Source organism: Elephas maximus, chromosome 11 (genome assembly GCF_024166365.1).
Source record: "Elephas maximus indicus isolate mEleMax1 chromosome 11, mEleMax1 primary haplotype, whole genome shotgun sequence".
NCBI classification, from domain to species: Eukaryota; Metazoa; Chordata; class Mammalia; order Proboscidea; family Elephantidae; genus Elephas; species Elephas maximus.
The window spans coordinates 40,239,202-40,261,982 of record NC_064829.1 but is presented as its reverse complement, the minus strand read 5'-3'; the positions used below and the strand labels follow the sequence as shown (position 1 = coordinate 40,261,982).

The 22,781-nt window shown below is 39.8% G+C and overlaps 1 protein-coding gene across 1 annotated transcript in view; it reads left to right on the top strand.

Moving 5' to 3' along the window:
• Positions 1 to 22,781, top strand: part of KLHL14 (kelch like family member 14) — a 111,379-nt gene that overhangs the window by 17,788 nt on the left and 70,810 nt on the right. Inside the window, exon 3 of the mRNA XM_049901257.1 lies at positions 17,306 to 17,427. Within this exon, the coding sequence (XP_049757214.1) occupies positions 17,306 to 17,427 (122 nt within the window). The remainder of the gene's footprint in view (positions 1 to 17,305; positions 17,428 to 22,781) is intronic.

Below are 22,781 nucleotides of genomic sequence, written 5' to 3'. Positions count from 1 at the left end.
GTTCTTCACAACGAGCTGCACAGTTTCCCTCTTGAGAAATCTCTCCCTGGAGTTGGAGCAAAGCATAAAATCAGGCTTCAAATCGTGGGATGGGGTCTGGCTATTGTCCCTTTAAGCATCATTTTGAATGGATGAACTCTTGTCTTTGCAATATTATTTGGTTAAAGTATTCCTTTTTGGTCATCATGTCTTTGACTCTCAGAGGCAAATAATTGTAGCAAACCCAAAATGAAACCCGCTGCCGATGAGTCAATTCCGACTCCGAGCAACCCTTTAGGACAGAGTAGAACTGCCCCATAGGGTTTCCAAGGAGCAGCTGATGGATTCAAACTGCCGACCTTTTGGTTAGCAGCTGTGACTTTTAACCACTGCACCACCAGGGCTCCAATAATTGTAGAGAGGTATGTTACATCTGTAGAGAGGTATGTTATATCCTCCTGAATTAGAATTTTCAGCAGTATTCTGTGATCCTCAGCTTTTCTGCACTTTTCCTTGTGTAGCCAGTACCCAAGTTTCCCCAGGTCAGAAAGTAACTCTTATCTCTTCAAAAAGCCGGCCAGATGGGAGAAAAGGAGGCAGAGAGTGGGAGAGAGAGAGAGACATCTCAGTAATGAGATTGGTTCTCAGGAGGCAGCATAGTCTGATAATTGGGCTTTATCAGGAGCTTCCATGGAGGCGTTACTTAGGAGTCCATCACGAGCATGAGAGTGATCCTTTATCTCTTTTTGTCACTAGGCTATACGGAGCTTGAATTGCTCCTTTGTGACAGGCCTCATAGAACCATTTCTCTCTTGAATAAGGAGAAGTGCTTTCTTCTGTCACATGGATATTGGCTGTCCCCACCAGCTTGTTCCGTAGAAAGCAGCAGTGCTAGTGAGCAGGGAGACCCTGTGCCTGCTTGCGGGCAGGAGGATTAGTCTGAGGTAATATTTGCCACACAACTTCCTCACAGGGATGTAGGGAGTGTTAATGAGATGCTATTTCCATTGCAATTTATGCTCTTCAGAAGAAAGGCACTAAGTACTATGTATTAGAATTAGGGATTATGTAGGTAATCAAGCAAAGAATATATTCAACTGCTTCTAGTTACTAAAGGAAGCTTTAATCTGGGGATTGGGGAAGGAGGAAGAAAATGCAATGACTATGAAGTTGGCTGGAAGCTATTGTCTCTCACCAAGCATAGGACCAAGAATAGAGTGTGAAGTGTTTTGTGCAATATAGATTCATCTAGCCCTTAATGCTTATGATCTAAGGTTTGGTGGGTCCTACATTTCAGGGTTTCAGACCTATGGCTTTTTTTTTTTTTTTTTAATCTGCTTGTGCCATGATTAGCCAGTCTACAGGTTTGGTACCTAGAAGAATGTGGCAAAAGCACAAGAAAATGACCCCATGCACATGCTCTGGAAGATAGTAACATTCTGGAATTAGTATGCATCGGGGGGAATCGTTGGAGGACTCCTGTGAGCTATAGGGTCTTGGGTGAGGAGTGAAAGGGTGGGAAGGTGGTTAGTTACAATAGAAATATATAAAGCTACAGCCAATAAAGATGTTGATCTTCTCATGCTCACATATACAGAAAGTACAGAGTTGGAATGTAATTCAGGCTTTCAAATTATAATGCACTCATAGGTTGCCTCAAACTTTTAAGCAGCAATAAGACTTCTGGGACGAAGATTTCACCCAGTGGCATCAACCATTCCCTTGGTGCTACATTCTTCTGATCTCACCTGAACACACAAGATACTCCCAGAGTGTTAGGGCCACTCAGAGCAGGTCCTGCTCGGTGCAGCTTCTCATCAGTAAACGCGTGCTGAGGTGAGGAGGGAGGAAGAATGTTTACTGCAAGCACACAGGCAAGGAGCAAGGAGGTGTATATCTCAAATTAACCTCCCCAAACAAAGGGAAGAAGAACCTTTCATACCGTCTATCACAAGGAAGTATATACAAACATTATGGACTACATAGGTTATCATGGCTCTCAGGCACAGTACTACAAATTGCATTTTTTTCCTTGGCATGTAGGCTAGTAAACTGGGTTTGACTGGCTTGAGCCACACCCAGCACTTTAAGGACAATGGACATGAGGGGACAGGTTCCACTTGGTCTGAGCCGCTACCAATTGGGCCACACCCATCACCATCACTTTGTTTGCTAATGGACAGGAGGAGCAGGTCTTGCTTGACATGGCCTAGCAGCTCCTGGATGCATTGGCTATCATTAGCACATGGAAAGTATTTTTATTACTTACAAAAAAGTAACTTCTGGCACACCAGAACACAAGTGGATCCATTTTTGAGCTGGTTCCCCCTATGATTCAAAAAAGTCATCCAGGCGGAGATGATGACTCTTTTATGCATTCCCCATTTCATACTGTAGGTGAGGGACTCAAAGGGCTTTCCTTCAACCAACCTCCCCTCAATAGGTAGGCTAGTAAGGTGGGCTGGAAACTTTGCTACATAAGTTCCCACCTGGCACCATAGATGAGGGACCTCCAGAACCCCTCCTCCTACCATTTTTATATCCCAAAGCCTATACGGTTCCCCACACAGAGAATAATATAAATTTCCCCACCTGACCACCTGAGGAGCCCTGGTGGCACAGTGGTTAAGAGCTCTTCTGCTAATCAAAGGGTCAGCAGTTCGAATTCACCAGCCACTCCTTGAAAACTGTATGGGGCAGTTCTATTCTTTCCTGTAGAGTCACTATGAGTCAGAATCGACTCTGTGGCAATGGGTTTGATTTGGTTTTTTGTTTTTGTTTTTGGTGGCATGCGAGATAATTTTTGATGGCACAAAGGAACATTTTAAAAATTTATTTTAATAGTTTCAAAAAAGGCAAAACCAAACCTGCTGCCATCAAGTCAATTCTGACTCATAGAGAACCAATAGGACACAGTAGAACTGCCCCATAAGGAATTTAATAGTTAGGGTTTTTTTGTTTGTTTAATGTGTATTTGAAATAAAATACAATTAGCCAGTGACATCCATGATTTCCTAAGGAAAATTGCCCAGAACGATGATTCTCAATACTGGATGCACGTTAGAGTTACTCAGAAAGCTTAAAAACAACAAACAAAAGCACCGATGCTGGGTCCCACCTTAGGTCAATTAAAAATCAGAATCTCTGAGAGGTGACCCACCTTAGATAGTTTACAGAAGCTCTTCCCGGTGATTCTAAAGTGCAGCCAGCATGGAGAACAACTAACATAGGCCACGATTGTGTATTTTTTAAGTGAATAGCTTTAAATAAAATATTGAGTAAATAATATCAGAGATAGTTTCTAGATATGGCAAAAATCAGGAAGGTCCTGTGTTGTGGTAATAACTAAAGCTTGGTAAACACTGCGCTCTGTCATCGGCTCCCATTCTGTGAGACATTGATCCTAAAGAACAAAGAGAGGAGCAGAAATCTAATAAAAATGATGAAATGTGGTGGAGTGACAAGAGCAAAACTTAATTATTTGGGCATGCTCAAGTGGGGATCAAAGACAGAGGAAATTTGGGAGCGTGCATAGGAAAGGTCTCAGGTAAGATCTGGAGGTTGATCAAGAAGACTCTTCTTTCCTCAATGTATCATCCTCTGACTCTTCCACCTAATAGTCTGGACTCTTCCATCTAATAGTCTAGAAATGGGTCTTTTTCTCTTTCCCTCTTGCCTTTTGACCATCCCCCCTCCCACTCCACCCACTGACTGGACCTTGAAACAGATCAAGTATGGGAAAAGAAAGGATGATAAAGGACATATAATGACATGTTCCTGCATGGAGGGACTACTAGTGACTTTTATTTTTCATCCATTCGTTCTTTTATTTATCTCTTCATTCATACGCCAAGCATTTATTGAGCACTGACTATGTACTAGGCCCTTTTTGCTTTTGAGTATAGTCAGATTTTTTTCTCAGTGAACATTAACTGTCTTTATAATATGATAAAGCACATCTTAAAGTCACTTCCATTTGAAGAAAATGAAGTGATGCGTATGGCTAGCCATTCGTGGTCAGCACACAGCCAGAAACATGGTGGAAGGAAGAGTAGCTCCAACGTCAGAAGATGGGATGCTAAGACATTACCTGCCACACCTGAGAGTCACGGAGGACTTGTGTGAGAAAGCCCTGGAGATATTTCCTCTGCAAAATGGAGGAAATAAAACCCATCCTGAGGCACTGGAGAAGGTACCCAAACCCCTTTCCTCTATTATTTCATCTGTTAAATGGGGATAATGATACTCTGTGTTTACCTACCTCAGAGAGGCATTATCAGGTCTATTTAAAGTCTCTTCCAATGAAAGTTGCTGTGTAATTACCAAGAACAGCTATGATAAAGAAACCTAAGTACAACAGCAAATCAGCTGGAACCAATTCTCAAGAGAGTTTACCTCTTTGGAAATTTTTAAAAGAAAGGTACCAGCTCTCCTTTGGGGATTTTTGGGTACCATTCTGCGTGGAAGTTTAAGGAAGGCTAGCTGACTTTCAAAGCCTTCTCCTGGCCAATGACCTGCGATTTACCTCTGCTTACTTATTCCCCATGGTCTAAGCAGTTTCCATCTGAAATTCCTCTCTCAAGTTTTTCCAGATCTTAACTCACAAACTCTTCTATCCCTGAAATGAATTTCAAGCAAGGAATTCACCTGCAAGAAAAAAACAGAGAGACAGACACAGAGAGAAAAGCAAGGTTATAATGTGGGGAAAATGTGTATTTTATAGGTCGTAAGTAATGAGGGATTCTGAGATGGTTAAAATAACTCTAAGATTTGTTTTTTCATATTATAAGGGCAATACAAACTGACTGAGAGGAGAATTGAGGTTAACTGATCCTTAGTGCCAGGTTTGGCTAAAATTCGCCTGGCAAAGTATATAGGGTAGATTGAATGGGAGCGGAAGCACAGAAAACAGGGACGCCACTATTGTGACAGCTCAAGAGAAAGCCGACCCAGCAGAATCAGTTTGGCTAGAATGAACAGGTAGATTTGAGAAACAATTATAGAGTGAGTCTATAGGACTTGGCAGAACATTGAATATAGCAAGAAAATGGAAAGAGTCAAGGATTACCATAAATTTGACTTGTGTACGATAAGGTTTGGTGACTTCCTTAACAGAGAGAGATGGTAGCCAAGAGAGTGAGTAGGATGAATTGATAAATAATATCTCGATCAGTACCTCTATAAGAAGTCTAATAGTTCCATATTTTTATTGAATGTGCTTATGTAGTAAATATTCTGGCTACTTATAAATAGCATAAACTATGGTATCGGGAAGTGTTCTAAGCAATAAAAGAAAACACCAAAATTCCAAAGATTGATTTTCAAATGAGTGTTTTGTAAGGTTAATAATTATGCGAAATAATTATGCTACCATTTATCAGTTGATTACTATGGGAACTACATAAATATTTTTCACATGTAACCCAGGTGTCAGCTGGAGGATTCCCAGATTTAATAAAGATCTGGTAAAACTGTGACAAACCCTTTCAGTCCCATGGCCTGTGGGAATCCAAAGCCAGTTCTTGTTTCTGTGACTCCCTGGGTAGCATGTGTCCTCCTGGTCTGTTCAACCTCCCAGACTACTACCATACATCGCTACTGTACCGCCAGGTGTGAAATTGTTCGTCTACTCCTTTTTATCAAATACTAAGCCATAATGTCTTTAGTTAAGTCTGCTGAAACTGGAAGGTCATAAGGAAGAGTAGTAGCTTCTTTCAACCTTGCCCAGCCTCTCCCTGCTGGATTACATTGGGAGCCTCAATTATTTCGCCCTTCACTATGCAGCGGCATTCATCTTTCAAGGTGCCCTGCTGAACAAGGGCCTTTCATTCGCTGGATGGTCTGGCACTAGAAAGTGGTTTGGGGTATAAGTAAAAACATAAAACCAGTTGCCATTGAGTCAATTCCAATCATGGAGACCCCAGGGTGTGTCAGTGTAGAACTGTGCTCCATTAGGCTTTCTGTGGCTGACTTTTTGGCAGTAGATTGCCAACCCTTTCTTCCAAGGCATCTCTGGGTGGACTCAGTTCACCAAACTTAGGTTAGCAGACCAGCAGGTTAACCATTTACAGGTCCCCTTGGTTTTAAGTAGCAAACATTTGTTTTCCTATTGCACCTAGATGACTTCATTTAACCCTCACAACATCCTTGTAAGAAGACACTATCATTCTCACTTTACGGATAAGGCAATTGAGGCTTAAACAAGTCGAATACCAGTGGAAGAATACAAATGTATGAAATGATAGAGAATTTCAATACAGATCTGGCTGACACCAACTGGAAATTAACTTCGCCTTTGAAGGATAGGGAAGTGATTTTATATCCCAGTTGACTTTGCCATTTCAAAACTGCTTAGTTTTTCCATCAAATCTTCACGTTATGCAAAAAAAAAAAAAAAGCCATATACTCCTGAAGCCATACACCCTATGTGTAGGGAATTGCAGAGTAAAAATCCCAGTGACTTAGGATCATTTCACAGAAAACTAGTTAGAAAAATTAAAATATCTAAACAACTCAAATGCAACAATATTATGTTTAAGTAATTAAACTCGGATGGAGACATAGGTGACCCACTTATCAAACCTCCAGATTACAGAAAGGAATAGCTAATACTACTGATGATGATGATATGACAGTTAGCATTTATTTAGCTGTTGTAAGTGCTTTACATGTATTATTTGTTTTAATCTTGAAAAAAAAAAAATCTATGTCCTGGGTCTATTGTTATCCCTATTGTACAAATAAAGCTAAAGAGGGGCAAAAAGATTAGCCCAAGGTCATACATCTCAGAAAAACTGAATCCAGGTGTCTCCCCCTACCTGTCTTTGAGGCCTACATGCTCTTAATTATGATATTTTCAACAGATGTCCCTATTAGGATGGAAGTAAGTACCCTGAGGAACAGAGACTGTGTTCCTCTTATTTCCACCATTATCTCCAGTGCTTAGAACAGTGCCTGGCATATAGTAGAAACTCAATAATTGCTAAATAAATGAATTGAAACGAAGTGTAAATCAGTAGAGAAAATAAAAAAGTCACAGATTGGTGTTTAAAACATTTAATTAGAAGAAATATTAAAAAAAAAAAAAAAAAAAACTTGTTGCTGTTGAGTCAATTCTGACTCATAGCAACCCTACAGGACAGAGTAGAACTGCTCCATAGGATTTCCAAGGAGCACCTGGCAGATTCAAACTGCTGACCTTTTGGTTAGCAGCCAAGCTCTTAATCACCTCACTTGGCTTTGTTTGGTTTGGTTTGGTTCTAAATCTATTATTTGTCATCAATCAAAAGCAGAACAGGAACCCAACACTGCACTGTGACTGCTGAAAGACAATTGTTAAAGTTAAGAGAGCCCCAACAGGAAAATTAGCCTAGGCCATATTACATTTGTCATATTGTAGACAACTCTGACCTTCACATTATAAAAAGGACAGTGACTGCCTAGAGCATCCTCGAAGGAAGTGACCAGGAGGGTGAGGAATATGGAGACTTTTTCAGAAAGGAATGGGAAATTTCAGCGTGGAGAAGAGAAGATATCTGGCAACTATCTCCCAGTATTTGAGGAGCTGCCATGCCACAGATGGTAGTACTAGCTCTTTTTCTCAGGAAGACCTAGCAGAGTTAAGGTTTTTAGCTCAGCAGAAGGAGAAAAAAATCTAACACTTAGAAAGTTGTCCAACAACTTTCAACAATAGAATATATTTGGAAACATGAAGTCCATTTCATTACGAATTTAAAAGATAAGAATAATTACTTAAAGAAAATAATATTAAAAAAAAGATTTTGGCATTATACAGAAAACTGTATCAGTGGCTCCAAGTCTGGCTGTATATTAGAATCAAGGGGGAGACTGTAAAACATGACTCGTTTTTAAAGCCTTCTCTCATTGAGTCATAATCTCTGGGATCTGGTACCTGAGAATCTATATAGAGAATCTGAATTTTTTAATCTTCCCAGATGATCCTGGTACGTTTCCAGGTTTGGAAATCATTGAACTAGATTTCCTCCAAGTTCCCTTCTAATTCTGTGACTGAATGGTTCTTAGATCATGACAGAATGCTTTCTTTAATAAATAAATGAGAATTATTTATAATCTGTAAAATGAATTTTGTCTAGATGTACATAGGAAACTCTAAAGTGCCAGCAAGCCAGTTGCTACCCTAAAACTCATCTTGCAATCGAGTTAACAAAACTTTTTTCATGTATCATGTAAACGATGACTTTATCTGGCCTGGTTCCCAATTATTAAAGTTCCAAATCACTGAAATATAAATAAATGAGACTTTACCCTACTTAGAACACCAGTATGATGAAAAATTTGTTTACACCGGGAGGTTTTAGGTCATCCTTCAGTCATTCATCCCCGGAACCAAGGTACATGTGCGCACGAGCACACACGCCCACGCACTCACACACACAAATGTGACACATGGTAAATGTCGGGCAATTACTGAGATGGAACAAAGGAGACCTTCAAATTCCGTTGCCTTTCTACCTTATCTTTTTCTGTGCAAGAATCTAAGAAATCAAATCATATGTATTCAGATAATATTATTAATCGTGTTATTCTCGGCTCTTTGTTTAAGTTCTCTAATTTCTTATCTTCTGAATACATTACTTTGGTCTAAGTGGTGCTAAAATGAGGAGTGAAAAGGATTTTTTTTTCTTTTTTTTATTGTACTTTAAATGAAGGTTTACAGAACAAACTAGTTTCTCACTGAACAGTTAGTACACATATTGTTTTATAACATTGGTTAACAACCCACGACACGTCAACACTCCCCCTTCTAGACCTTGGGTTCCCTATTACCGGCTTTCCTTTCCCCTCTTGCCTTCTAGTCCTTACCCCTGGGCTGGTGCACCCCTTTAGTCTCGTTTTGTTTTATGGGCCTGTCTAATCTTTGGCTGAAGGGAGCGATTTCATTACTGAGCTAACAGGGTGTCCAGGGGTAATACTCTCAGGGTTCTTCCACTCTCTGTCAGGCCAGTAATTCTGGTCTTTTTTTGTGAGTTAGAATTTTGTTCTACATTTTTCTCCAGCTCTGTCTAGGACCCTCTATTGTGATGCCTGTCAGAGCAGTCAGTGGTGGTAGCCGGGCACGATCTCACTATACTGGACTGTCTGATGGAGGCTGTGGTCCACTACTCCTTTGGACTAATCTTTCCCTTGTATCTTTAGTTTTCTTCATTCTCCCTTGCTCCTGAAAGGGTGAGACTAGTGGAGCATCTTAGATGGCCGCTCACAGGATTTTAAGACCCCAGACCTGCTCACCAAAGTAGAATGTAAAACATCTTCTTTATGAACTATGTTGTGCCAATTAAGCTAGATGTTCCCCAAGGCCGCAGCCCTCAGCCCAGCAATTCGGTCCCTCAGGGAGTTTGGATGTGTCTATGGAGCTTCTGGAAACCCTGGTGGCTTAGCGCTACAGCTGCTAACCAAGAGGTAGGCAGTTCAGATCCGCGAGGCACTCCTTGGAAACTCTATGGGGCAGTTCTACTTTGTCCTATAGGGTAGCTATGAGTCAGAATTCACTTGACGACAGTGGGTTCGGTTTAGGTTTTTATGGAGTTTCCATGACTTTGTACAAGTTATGCTGGCTTCCCCAGTATTGTGTACTGTCTTGCCCTTCACCAAAGTTACCACTTATCTATTGTCTATTTAGTGTTTTTCCATCCCTACCCCTCTCCTCCCTCGTAACCATCAAAGATTTTTCCTTTGTGTGTAAACCTTTTCATAAGTTTTACAGTAGTGGTCTCATATAATATTTGTCCTTTTGTGATTGACTTGTTTCACTCAGCATAAAGCCCTCGAGATTCATCCATATTATGAGATGCTTCACAGATTCATCGTTGTTCTTTAAAGCTGCGTTAATACTCCATTGCGTGTAGGTACCGTAGTTTGTCTATCCATTCATCTGTTGATGGGCATCTAGGCTGTTTCCATCTTTTTGCTATTGTGAACAATGCTGCAGTGAACATGGGTGTGTGCATGTCTATTCATATGACAAGTCTTGAAAAGGAATATATTTAAAATAACATATATGAAGAGAATTTATTAATTTTGGCTATTGTGGTTCCTTATGGAAAGAGCTTCTAAAATGTATTCCATGTTGCCATATAAAGGAGCTCTAATTATTACAACATTTGTAGATTTTACCTATCTGAAAATTAAACCTATAAAGGTCTGTTGGAATTATTTAGAAAGGAATAAATGAAACTCACTGCAGCACAGCCAGTTCAGATTCTCCTAGTTTTATTTTTCTAATTCACAAAGTATTTTTCTTCATGGTGTTTTCAAATTGGCGTTCACACCCACCAAATAAATAGCATGAAAATTAGGGGTTCAATATCCCAATATACATTCATTACTACCTGTCAATTATTGTCATTGTCACTATTGTAATTACACATTATAAAAAGAATGGAAGCTTTTCCACAGGAATTATGCACATGTCTTACTTTCTAGGAATAATTGAAGAGTTGATAATGCATTTATATCAAAGTAAAATATGTGATGGCATTTTCTCATTTGTATTAATCTTAAGGAATAAGAAATGTAATCTCTATTAGGTCATTTTACTTGGATCCAGAAACAATCTTAGTTTTATATAATGGCCAAATGTCTATTTTCTTCTAACAAGGCTCAAAAAATAGCCAATATAATTGAAGTGATAATTTCCTCAGAACAAATAATTAAAATAACAACTGGGTAGGAAATTGCTCTTAATTATTTTTTATATATGTACATATACATATATATATATGAGCTCAATAAGAATCTCAATAAAAAATATTACTTTTATTTTTCAGTTGTTTCATCAGGTTTGGCATGTTGAAATAAAGCCCGCATTGTATTGTCAATATCTAAAGATTGATAATAATTTACTATAGAGTTTATACAGAACATTTCACTTCCCTGTTTTATGTGATCGTTATGACAATCCTTTGAAGAGGCAGGTCAGATATTATAAGTATATTTAACTATGAGAAAATGTAGTCTCCAGGAGGCCAAGTAATTTATGCAAAGTTACTTGGCTTAATAGCAGAGTCAGCACTAACATCCAGGTTCCCTGGGTCTTAATCAGAGGTTGTTGTACAGTAAAATAATAATAATAATTTTAGAGAATAGAGAATGGGCTCTTGTAGAGTTAGAAGGCCTAGGTCTGAACACTGTTTCTGTCACTTAATGTGACTATAGGAACTTTCTCACCTCTGTAAAACAGAGATTTACACCTACCATATGTGGCTGTTTTGACACTCAAGGGAGACAACGATGAGAAAAAGCCCTCAAGTGTGTTTTAATTCATGTGTTTTTTTTCTGTACGTGTATACTACTTCTCACATGCTTTATCCTATTTATGGTTTCTGTGTGATTCACCTTCATAAGATAGAGTTTTAAGCCTTATTTAAAATTAAATAATTAAATAAAATTAAATAATATTGATATTAGGTTGATGTCTTAGGCTGGGTTCTCTAGAAAAGCAAAAACAAGGAATGGCTCACACAGTTGTAGAGGCTGGCAAGTCCCAAGTCCATGGGTCAGGTATCAGGCTGGAGACTTCTCCTAATTCACATAGCTGCAGAGGCTGATGAACCCAAGACTGGCAGGTGAGACAGCAGGCTGCCGGTTCACAGGCTATAGAGGCTGACGAATCCCAAGATTGTCAGATAAGATGACAGGCTGCTGGTTCACAGGCTGGGGCAGCTAATGAGTCCTGACATCAGCAGACAATATGACAGGTAGCTGGCTCAAGTCCCAAGAACCAGAGGCCAGATGATGACAAGCTGGATGTAGGATCCTAAGCAAGCAAGTAAGCTTTGCCAAAATGTCCATATGTATATATTAGATGCAGGCCACACTTCTGAGGAAACTCCCCTTACAACTGATTGGCTGATCACATCATATCACATCATGGAGGATGACTACATCATTACATAACTGCCAAGCCACATCATTATATACCTGCCAAACCACTGAGAACTATGGCCCAGCCAAGCTGACACACAACCATAACGACCACAGTCCACCCCTTGTCAACTTGTCACTTGTACACATCTCCTTAAACCATACATAGCCTCTAACTAAAGACAATTACACAGTCATACTTGCCCCTAACATGATACAACTAGCATGAGTACAACCGAAAACACACTAGCCCCATTTCCATCTTGTATTTTACAAGTGAAGAAAATAAATATACTTGATGCAGACATACAAGGAAGCAGTAATTATAACAATTAGAGTCCTCATTCTGCAAATGGTCACGTGGTCATAACTAGCATTTAGAACTATCTTCTTCCACCACCCATTCCGTAGTCGCTTTATCCTCAGTAAGAAACTCAGCTGGTTGTGGTTCTTTGCCTGATGGGGTGTCCCAAACTTTCATTCCTGAAGGGTCTGGGCCATTAATAGTTATGTCAGAATTGGGTTTCTGTAGTTTTCCATTGACTTTAATCACAGCGCATGGTAGTACTAAGAGATGCCCTAAGGGATCTCCTGTATTCCAGTCATACACTTCTTTACCTCCATTATGCAACATCAATCTGATTTCCCCTTGGTAGTCAGGGTCAGTCACACCAGCCAATACAGTAAATCTCTTCATTGCTTATTGATCCAGAGGCATGAGGAACACAAAGTAGCCTGGTGGCATTCTTATGGAATGGCATTCAGTGGAATCTGTGTTGTGTCTCCAGGTGGGAGCATTCCTGCCTTTGGAACTAAGACTTCCAGACCCTCAGAGCATAGGGTCATGGGGACAAGCAGACATTTTGTGAGTGGGTCACTAGGGGTAATAGTGAGTGGTGCCACTCTCACCCCCACCCCTTGATTCCTGGAATTGTGAATCCTGGCTATGGGAGAAACAGCACCATATATATATCGGATGCTGGTTTAGAGCATATCCAGCCTCCTGGAGAACATGGCCCCAACCCTGCAAAGTGCTGCCACCTAGATGGTGCTATAATTGTGTCTTTAGAAGACCAATCCATCATCATATCAAGCCAGCTGCTTCCACATGTTGGGGAACATGGTAAGACCAGTGAATTCCATGAGAATGGACCTATTGCCATACTTTGTTTGCTGAGAAATGAGTCCCTTGATCTGAGGCAATGCTGTGTGGGATACCATGACAGTGGATAAGGCATTCTATGAGTCCACGGATGGCAATTTTGGCAGAGGCATTGCGTGCAGAGAAGGCAAATATATATCCAGAGGAAGTATCTATCCCAGGAAGAATAAAACACTGCCCCTTCCATGGTGGAAGCAGTCCAATGTAATCAACCTGCCACCAGGTTGCTGGCTGATCACCTCGTGGAATGGTGCATACTAGAGACTCAGTGTTGGTCTCTGCTGTTGGCAGATCGGGCATTTAGAAGTGGCTATAACCAAGTTGGCCTTGGTGAGTGAAAGTCCATTTACTAAGCCCATGCATAACCTTGCCACTATGGCTACTTTGTTCATGAGGCTGTTGGGCAATGATGGGAGTGGCTGGGGAAAGAGGATGACTGGTTTCCACAGAACATGTTATCCTATCAAACCTAAGACACCATCCCATTGGCCAAAGCCAGTCAGAAGGCTGGGTTCAGAGTCATGGAATAGGACAAACAATCCACCCACAGGCAGAGGACACTGCAAGATTACATGGCCCAGACCTTAGATACAGGGAGTAGTGAAGAATTTGAGTCACTTTTACAATGTACACAATCTACCAGTTAGCAAGCAGCCAAGGACCAGGAACCAGGTGAAGTCAAGTATATCTGGTGAGACTCACAGACTGGGTCTGGCGTAAGACCTTATTTCAGTGTTCTACAGTCACCTCCCTACTCAGCAAGAGTGAACTGGACTGTGTTACTTTCTTGAGGCTCTTTCAAGGCTTTTGTTGGAAGTATCTAGTGGCCCACATCCGATGAGCTACCCATGACTCAGGACCCAGCTAGTGCTACTTCCACCTGATGCTGCTCTTGGTACAAAATATCTTAGGCTGGGTTCTCTAGAAAAGGAAAGCAGTGATGTATATATATAGAGAGAGAGATTTATCTCAAGGAAATGGCTCACACAGTTGAAGAGGCTGGCAAGTTCCAAGTCTGTGGGTCAAGCATCAGGCTGGAGGCTTTTTCTGACGCACATAGCTACAGGGGTTGACAAATCCGAACCTAGCAGATCAGATGGCAAACCACTGGTTCACAAGCTGCAGAAGCCAACAAATCCCCAGATCAGCAGGTAATACAGCAGGCTGCTGGCTTACAGGCTGAGGAGGCTGATGAATCCCAAGATCAGCAGGCACTATGGCAGGCAGCTGGCTCAAGTCAGGTCAGATGATGATGAGGTGGATGCAAGCAAGCAAGCAAGCTTTGCGAGAACATCCGTGTATTTATTAGATGCAGGCCACACTCCCGAGAAAACTCCCCTACAACTGATTGGCTAATCAAATCAGATCACATCATGGAGGATGACTACATCACTACATAACTGTCAAATTACATCATTACATAACTGCAAACTACATCATTACACAACTGCCAAATCACTGAGAACCACGGCCCTGCCAAGCTGACACACAACTTTAACCATCACAGTTGGAAAATCGAATAACATAACTTTAGAGACAAAATATTCCAAGTAAAATGCTATAATAAATTGAGTGTATGATGTATAAATATGACCATGCAAAAGATGTGGAATGTGTCTTCACTCACTAAGGCCACAGATAATGGAGTCAAAGCACTGCTCCTTTGTAGAAAACACATAGCCACTAGGTGTACGTGTAGGCCTTTATGCCCACGTTATATATAATTCTGTAGCCCCTACCCTCTTCATCAGGTGCCCAGAGGAGGCCTGGTTGGCTTAGGGATTCATCTTGGTTATGTGGAATCTTTCTACGCTGCTGTGTTAGCTCTTTGAATCATGTCATTGTTGGCAGGGGCTGGACATTGTTACCATTTGCCAGCTGTTCAGTGGCTTACGTATATGTTGGTGGTCTCAGTCCAGTTCTTAGAGGACAGATGGCAAAGAATGGCTCTTTGGGCAAAGAGGACAATGACTCTAGATCCTCTCTTCATTGGCATAGATGGTCCGTCTAGGTCAGTGTTGAAAATCACCAGTGGGAATGGTTCAGGGAAGCTGGCCTTGCCAACTAATGAACATATATGAGCCATGCATTTATCTCCCTTTTTCATTCATTAAACACATTTTTAAAGCAGTACACGTATTTATATATTAAAACAGGGATTTTAATTATGTTGTTTTTGTCATAATCACCCCTTTAATGAGTCCTTTCATCTATATCTAGCCAGCTGATATGGTCTAGCTGTTGCCACCTGCAGTCTGGCAGCATGTACTCATGTGATGTTAGATACAGAATGGTGACTTTCAGTTGAACAGGTCTATCTACCTGTGGTCACTTACAGCAGCCTAAAAAGATTATTTGCTCTCACCTTTACCTCTATTATACAACAAAGTGGTTGATTATTTGGACTAAAAATTACAGCAAAAAATAATCGTATGTATCAGTTCCGTCACTAAGCATTTAATAAATTACACAGCACATGATTTATAGACGCACTGTGTCCAAATAAAAGAGAGATACTTAGCATACTGATTTTTCTTAACACCTGTGATGACAAATCCACCCCAGTCACTGAAACCCTCAATGCCAGGGTGGAGCTCTTGGCTACTGTATTCTGATTTTGTTTTCCACCTACTAGTCTATAAGGCATGTAGGCACGGTTCAAAAAAGTACTTCAAATTCGAAGAAGCTGGGATTTTTGTTGTTGTGGTTGGTTGGTTTTATCTGTCCCTCCACTATATTCAAAGTGTGGCAAAATTAATACTGCAAGCAGATATTACATTAGGCATTTTTCTATAATTACGGCTTCCTCTATCGATGTTTCTCCAATAGGTATTTTTCCTACTGAGGCATATACAACGCATTCAATGGCACCAGAGTTTCATTACAGGAATTCTCTTGTCCCCTTCCTTCACATGGAAAAGTCATTAACTGTATTAAGTTAACTCTCCGAATGTTAGGTTCTTAACCAACAAACAGTGCTTTTCCACAAGGGTATATTTTGCCAAGCATCCTTGAATCAGAACGGGCTGAGTATATAGTAACAGGTTCAGGACCACACACAGGGGTGGTGATTCTGTTTAGGAAGAACCTTTTTTTATTTATTAACTTTTTCCTTCCATCATGGTTGCTCCATTTCTTCCACTACCTTCAGCCTTTCAGGTAAATGAAAAGTTCAATTGTATGTAAAGCGACTGTTAAATCAGCAGGCCCCTTGTGGGGGTCTGCGCCTCCTCTCCCTGCTTCCCTCACAAGTGTGTTCAATCCATTACTGTTCCTGAGGATTGTACATCCATCAGGTCAAGTGTGCTGGCCAGGGTGCATCTTATAGCTTTTATTGCATATGAGACATTGCAGGCCTGTGCTCAGCAACTGCCAGGCAGACTGGGAATCACAGTCACGGTTAATAGCAGTGAATTGCCAGCTCTTGATGGGTGGGTAGTCACTCCTTTCAGTGGTTGCCCCCTGGGGGAGAAGGTAGAAAAACAGAGGGAGGGAATTAGAGTGACTTTGCACAGTTGAGCAGGTTCATGCCGCTGGATCAGTGGCAAGCATTGGCAGGGCTCCACTCTAGGGAGGCTCACAACAACATCACAGTCTCATTTTTACCAATTGGTGCTGCTGTATCGCCAGTGGTGCGCAAGGGGAGGGCAGAGGGAGGGTGAGCCGGGAGTGGGGAAAAGGGATGTAGGTGGAAGTCTAAGCAAAATTAAACCAACGAAAGGTCATGGGCAAACTGGTTAACCCACCCCAGTTAGCCCTGTGCTACTAATTGTACTAAACTGGTGTTTGAAGTTCCCTGGGTGATTAAAAAGTTGGCTCACAAACTCTCTGCATAACCTTAATTTTTTCAAGGTTCTTTGAGTGGAGAATGGCTTATAATAATGATTTTGACTAATACGATTTTTGACATGCAACTTTAATGCTTAACCTTAGTACAACTCCAGAGCATTTCATGTGTACTCAGCTGTAAAGAGTGATGATTTAAAGGGATAATATAAGAAAAAGGTCGTTCTAGAATGAACCTCTAACAAATTGCATAAAGGGAGCTTATTATTCCATGAGTATGGGGATACGCAGCTCTTCTGATCATTTTTCTGCTTGGTTCAAAAAATTGTTGAGACATGAATGGGAGAAGAAACAGAAAAAAATGAAATAGAAATCTGCAAGCAAGGAACATTCTTTTGATGGTTATGATTTTGTTGCCACTAAAAAGACTCTACAATAATGTGGTTATTCATCTCCTCTTTGTTTTGGGTGAAGAATTCGCTCTAACAAGAAAATGCTGTTGTTGGTTGGAGGGCTGCCTCCTGGACCAGACCGGCTCCCCAGCAATTTGGCTCAGTATTATGATGATGAAAAGAAGACATGGAAAATACTCACAAGTGAGTGGACTTCTTTTTTTATCTATCCACCTATTTATTTCAGGTTAGAGCTGTCTTGATGAATTTGAAAACATGGTTAATCAAATTAGACATTTTATTGATTTGTTACCCTTTGGAGGTTTGTTTTTGTATCACAGGGGATTTAGAATAAAAGAGTAAATTAACATTGCAGAGGTGGCCACATTGGTAGTCGAATAGGCCTAAATTAAAAGTGGCCTAAAATCACTGTACTGGTTTATGTTTCTGTGTGAGCTGGGACAGAGAGGGGCAGAGAGCTTCCAAATGAAATTCTTCAGTTTTTTTCTTTGGTAAATGAAAAGGGAAAGATTGTTTAATAGCACTAGTCAGTTTTCCCACTTTGAATTTTCACATATCAAAATGGCTGTTTAGGACGTTGTCTCTGTAACTAGCATGCATTGTGCCGTTTAGGCATTTTCGCTTATTAATTTTTGGTCTGGAGAACCTGGTCTTTAGAGAAACACCCACTCATACTACTCCACAGCTTGGATGGACAGATATACTCATGACCTATCCCAGCCACATTAAACTGTGCTTGCAAACTTCCACCCAAGATTTCTCCTCCTCCCCTCCTTAAAGGGTGATTGTGTTTTACAGCAAACCTCTTGCCTTGGGCACTGAGATTTGGAACTTATTGTTATATCGGTTATGATTCCCAATATGACTCAGTCACGGAATCAAAAATCATCGCTTCTTGAGTGCAGTAGGCTGTGTGCACCAGTCCCCTTGTGGGCATGGTGGCTGCACTGGTCAATAAAACTAAATTTTAACTGTCAGAATTGCCCAGAGCTGTATAGATAAAATAATAAATGAACAATTTTGATCCATAAATCAAAGCTCTACATTTAAAACCAGCAGAAGTGGAAGTTGGATTTTCTTATTGCACGTGTCTTTTAAGCAGTTATATAGCTTATCAGCTTTTTTTTTAAATCACTCCCTTTCCTCTTCCTGAAAGCCCTTTAGAATAATAGAAACAGGACAACAGTTTGCCCATAAGAGCAGAAGAGGCGCAAAGACATGTGAGGTGGTGCTTGAAATAATACATTTCTGAGCTGGCTTGCCCCAGTGAAACCTGCAGTAGCATTGTCCAAGAACTGCAACGAGAAAGCTCCCTGGATACCTCTTCACTCTGGTTGTAGTAAAGAAGTGTGGTGCAATAGTAGCAGCAAGATTAAGGAGAAGAAAGAAAGAAAGAAAAATAAGTTAGAGATGTCTTCAAATAATTTTTATTCTTTCTTGACAAAAATACCGTGAATAGTGGTTTAAACATCTGAATGAATGACCAAGCTGTATTTTAGAGAGTCCTCAGAACAAAAGCTAAAGGAAAACCAACGAATCCATTTCTGTCATTTGATCAATAAAGAAAGCCTACACAGAATGAGGCATGGAAGTTGGGAGGAGAGACGGAAGAGGAAGACAAGAGAGAAAAAGAGACTAAGGAACAGGGAAATACTAGACCCAACCAGTTAATTTCATTCATAAACTCATCTGTTTTTCCCAAATACACCAGGCTAGGTTCAATTTGTAGCCCTTTGTTAAAGGCAAAGTGATTAATTAAAGCCTTGTAAACAATACCTAAGAAAAGTCTTATGTTCATTTTAAACTTCAGCAGAAATAGGGCTACCATCCAACTAATTGTCCAAACTGAAACACTTTTTTGAGTATAAAAGAGGAGCTATTAACTATGCTAGGATAACAGGTACGGTGGGGAACTTAAGGTTGCCCTACTCAAATTTGTTTACACTGCCTGACTTAACTCTCTACGTGGAGGGATATAGCAAAAAAGCATGACCTTTGAATCAGACAGACCCAGGTTCAGACCCAGATCTAGTAGTACCTTGAAAAAGTCACTTAGACATTCTGAGTCATGGTTTCTTCATTTTGGTGTGGTCTTTCTAATATTTTTCAGATAAAATTATGTTTACAAATTATCTAGCATATAACAAGCACTTAGTAAACTGCAGCTACTCTTGCTATCATTGTAATACCACTACCAATATTAGAACAAGGACGATTCCTTTATACATTAGAGGCATCAGTCAGCACAGGCTCCCCGTGCGCTGGAGAGGCAAATGACACTCAGACAGATACAACACTTCAAGCCACTTTCTCTGGAGGAGGGAGCCTATTTCCATAGTTTTCATACGCTGGATGTAATCATCTACAGACAAAGAAGCAAAGATAAATGAACATCTGTTGACTCAAATTCAAAGAAGTAAAAACACTAATATACAAACAGAAAAATTCTTATAATGGGAATATATTCAAAGAGCTTAAACACTTTTTCTATACTCAGGCATAGTTATAGCTTTGAAAAAAATGTCTACTCTACTTACATTCTTCATTTCACTGGGAACTTCTGCTTTTAAAAATAGAGTTTATCACCATCTAGGCTGGGACTATCTGGCCCCAAATGAAATATTTTTCAGATTTCTTGAAAAATTATTGACAGTTAATTTGGATAATTTCTGCTGTTTGTATTTTTGAATTCAGGCATCTTATTTGGCTACATTGAATAAATAGGTCAGGTAACTGACAGATTTCCACATTATTTGGGCCATGTAATAATAAATGAACAAATGTTTGTCATGGGTTAAGAAATTATCCAAATTCTCCCCAAATCCAACAAAACATTAAGGATTGCAGAATTCCCCACTGTCATTCTTTTGACCTAGAAAACTGCTAAAATAATTGGACAGTCTCCTTTTTGTTTGGGATCTGCTTATATATTGGATGACTGTCTTCAGAAATTAACAAAATAGTTAACAAAAAACCCAAACCTGAGGTTAGCTAGAGCCTCTGAGTCTTGGAATATTTTTCTCACTTGGCTTGAGCAAACATTTCTCAGCATGTTTCAAACACGTTCCCTCCTAGAAAGACAGGCTTACAAACGGAAGCACAAATATTCACTATGGGAACCACACTAATTTATACAAATTATGTAATAAAAGAAGAATCAAAGGAACGGCCAATAATAATTTCCTTTAGGTCTTCTCCTGTTGTGTTATTTATATTCTAGAGACACTATATAAAAGGCACACTTAAATACCAATAAATTGAATGGAGTGGAGGTGAGTGGGAGTGAAGAAAACAAAATCCAAACCAAGTCAGCCAGCGGTGTGGTCTACCCAAAAACAAAGGGCATGATTATTCTCACTGATAAGTCTGTTTGGGTATCATGCTGGCACAACCTGCATTTTTATCCTCATCTTTGGAAAAATCATTTAATATTACATTATAAAAATGGCATTGAGAATAGTAACAGCGCTCCCAGCCTCTATTAGAAAAGTATTGAGAAATACCAAGTAAAAATGACGGTAAAGTCCTTTTGTAAATGTGAAGTGTTAAGTAATAACAATAAAATTGGCATTGTTGTTCTCTTGGCTGTTAATAATAAAAGGGAAGTTGAAATGCACTTTCATCCATTTTTATTTTACAGTCCTGCTTTTCTTGCATTTCTCACTCCTGCACGCAGTCTCCCGTTTCATTCTTAACTTATTAGAAAGCAGTACAGGAGACATGAATACTAAAATGGCCAATGCAAAAAAACATGCCTCCTGCATTTTGCAGGCCCTAAATCCTTGGTGCAAAGATCCGAGAAAATAATTCCCCAGGGCCGCCGTGCACTTTTTGTAACAGATTTCTTACATACCAAAGTTTTTATGAAGTCCACATGTGGACGCTCGCCTATGGCATTTGTAATCTCCTGTAATCTCCATTGACCAATTTCTTTACTGGCGGTAAACGTGTTCCCAGGAAATGACTTCCTTTTTCCAATGTTTCAGAAAAGAGATTCCGTTAATTAGGTGTTCCTTTGTTGCTTTCTGTGGACAATGACAGAAAAAAGGACTTCAAAATATAGATTTATCCTTCCACTTGTCAATGATAATTTTCTTTTAATAACATTAGAAGGAAAATTAGAAGACCTAAGTTAGAAAGGCTGGTTCCTTCTTTTGACCATTCTGACTTCCCTTTGTTAGAGGTAAGAGAAATGCCTTTTTTTCTCTTTCTTTTGGTTGGTTTTCAGCTCTTTTCTCTACTTCGTAGTCCAAGGATTTGGGGGACCCCATTTTTCAGTCATAGAAAATAAAGGAAACCATTGTGCAGAGGTTTCCTAGATTGTCCCCTGTGTTCTGTGGAGAACATTTGACTTGATTCCTCCTACAGAGTAATGGTTCCTAAGGTTGGTTGTCATCAGTTTCTTTTAGGAGAATCATGAAGATCAGAAAGCTGGTCAACTCTTCATACTTTTTAAAATATTCCTTTCATAAAAGTTGAAGGAATAGTACTGAGAAAACAAACATTACCTAAGACAGGGAACTTCAGTACCAAAAGTCAAATATAGGTGTGATCATATTCAATATTCAAACAATGGAGGATAGTTTAATTGCTGATTGTTCAGGGAATAATAAACTTGTATGTGGATTTATGTGATTGGACTTCTCTTCTTGGCCCTTGTGTTTCTTAATTTGGGTTCATTTATTTTCTTTGCGGACATACGGGGGAAAAGTCAATTTAGTCAAAGTTAATAGCCATTTCTAAAAATTATTGTTTTGAAGGAAATAAGTGAGGTTAAGTTGAAGGTTTTTTTTTTTTTCCTGTTGTTCATATCATCATTATAACCAAAAACAAAACCCCATATTTATTTAATCTAATTTCATTCCTATAAAGGTAGGTAGAGCCTGTAGATGATGCATTCCTCATTGTAGGAGAACTTCAGAAAATGGTTAGGTACTTTCAGAATAACTCTGAAAATGCTTGGAAAAAATTTAGACTTGTTTACAGATCTCATTCTCTCACTTAGCAAGTAATTATTGAATACCCACTCTGCTCTGGGTGGTGAGGTGTAACATGAATAAAATAATCTCTCCCCTCAAGAATCTGAGGAGGCAATTACAATACAGGTGCCAAGATATAGGGAAAGCACAGTATACCACACCCAAACCCACCAGTGCCGTCGATAGCACAGGAGCACAAAAAGTCCTTAGGTGGTACAAACAGTTAAGTGTTCAGCTATTAACTGACAGTTTATCGGTTCAGACCCACCCAGAGGAACCCAGGAAGAAAGATCCGATGATCTGTTTTTGAAAGGCCACAACCATGAAAACCTCATAGAGTAGTTGTACTCTGAAACATATGGGGTTCCCATGAGTTCAAATTGACTCAGTGGCAACAAGGTTGATATTTTTTGTTTTTTTGATAATCTAAACATGGGAGAATAGGGAAGCTTTCCTGGAAGTGACCTTCTATAAATCTGAAAAACAGGTAGGAATTATCTAGGCAAAGAAGTGAATGGAAAAGTATTTCAGCAAGATAGCCCAATATTGAGAATGTGT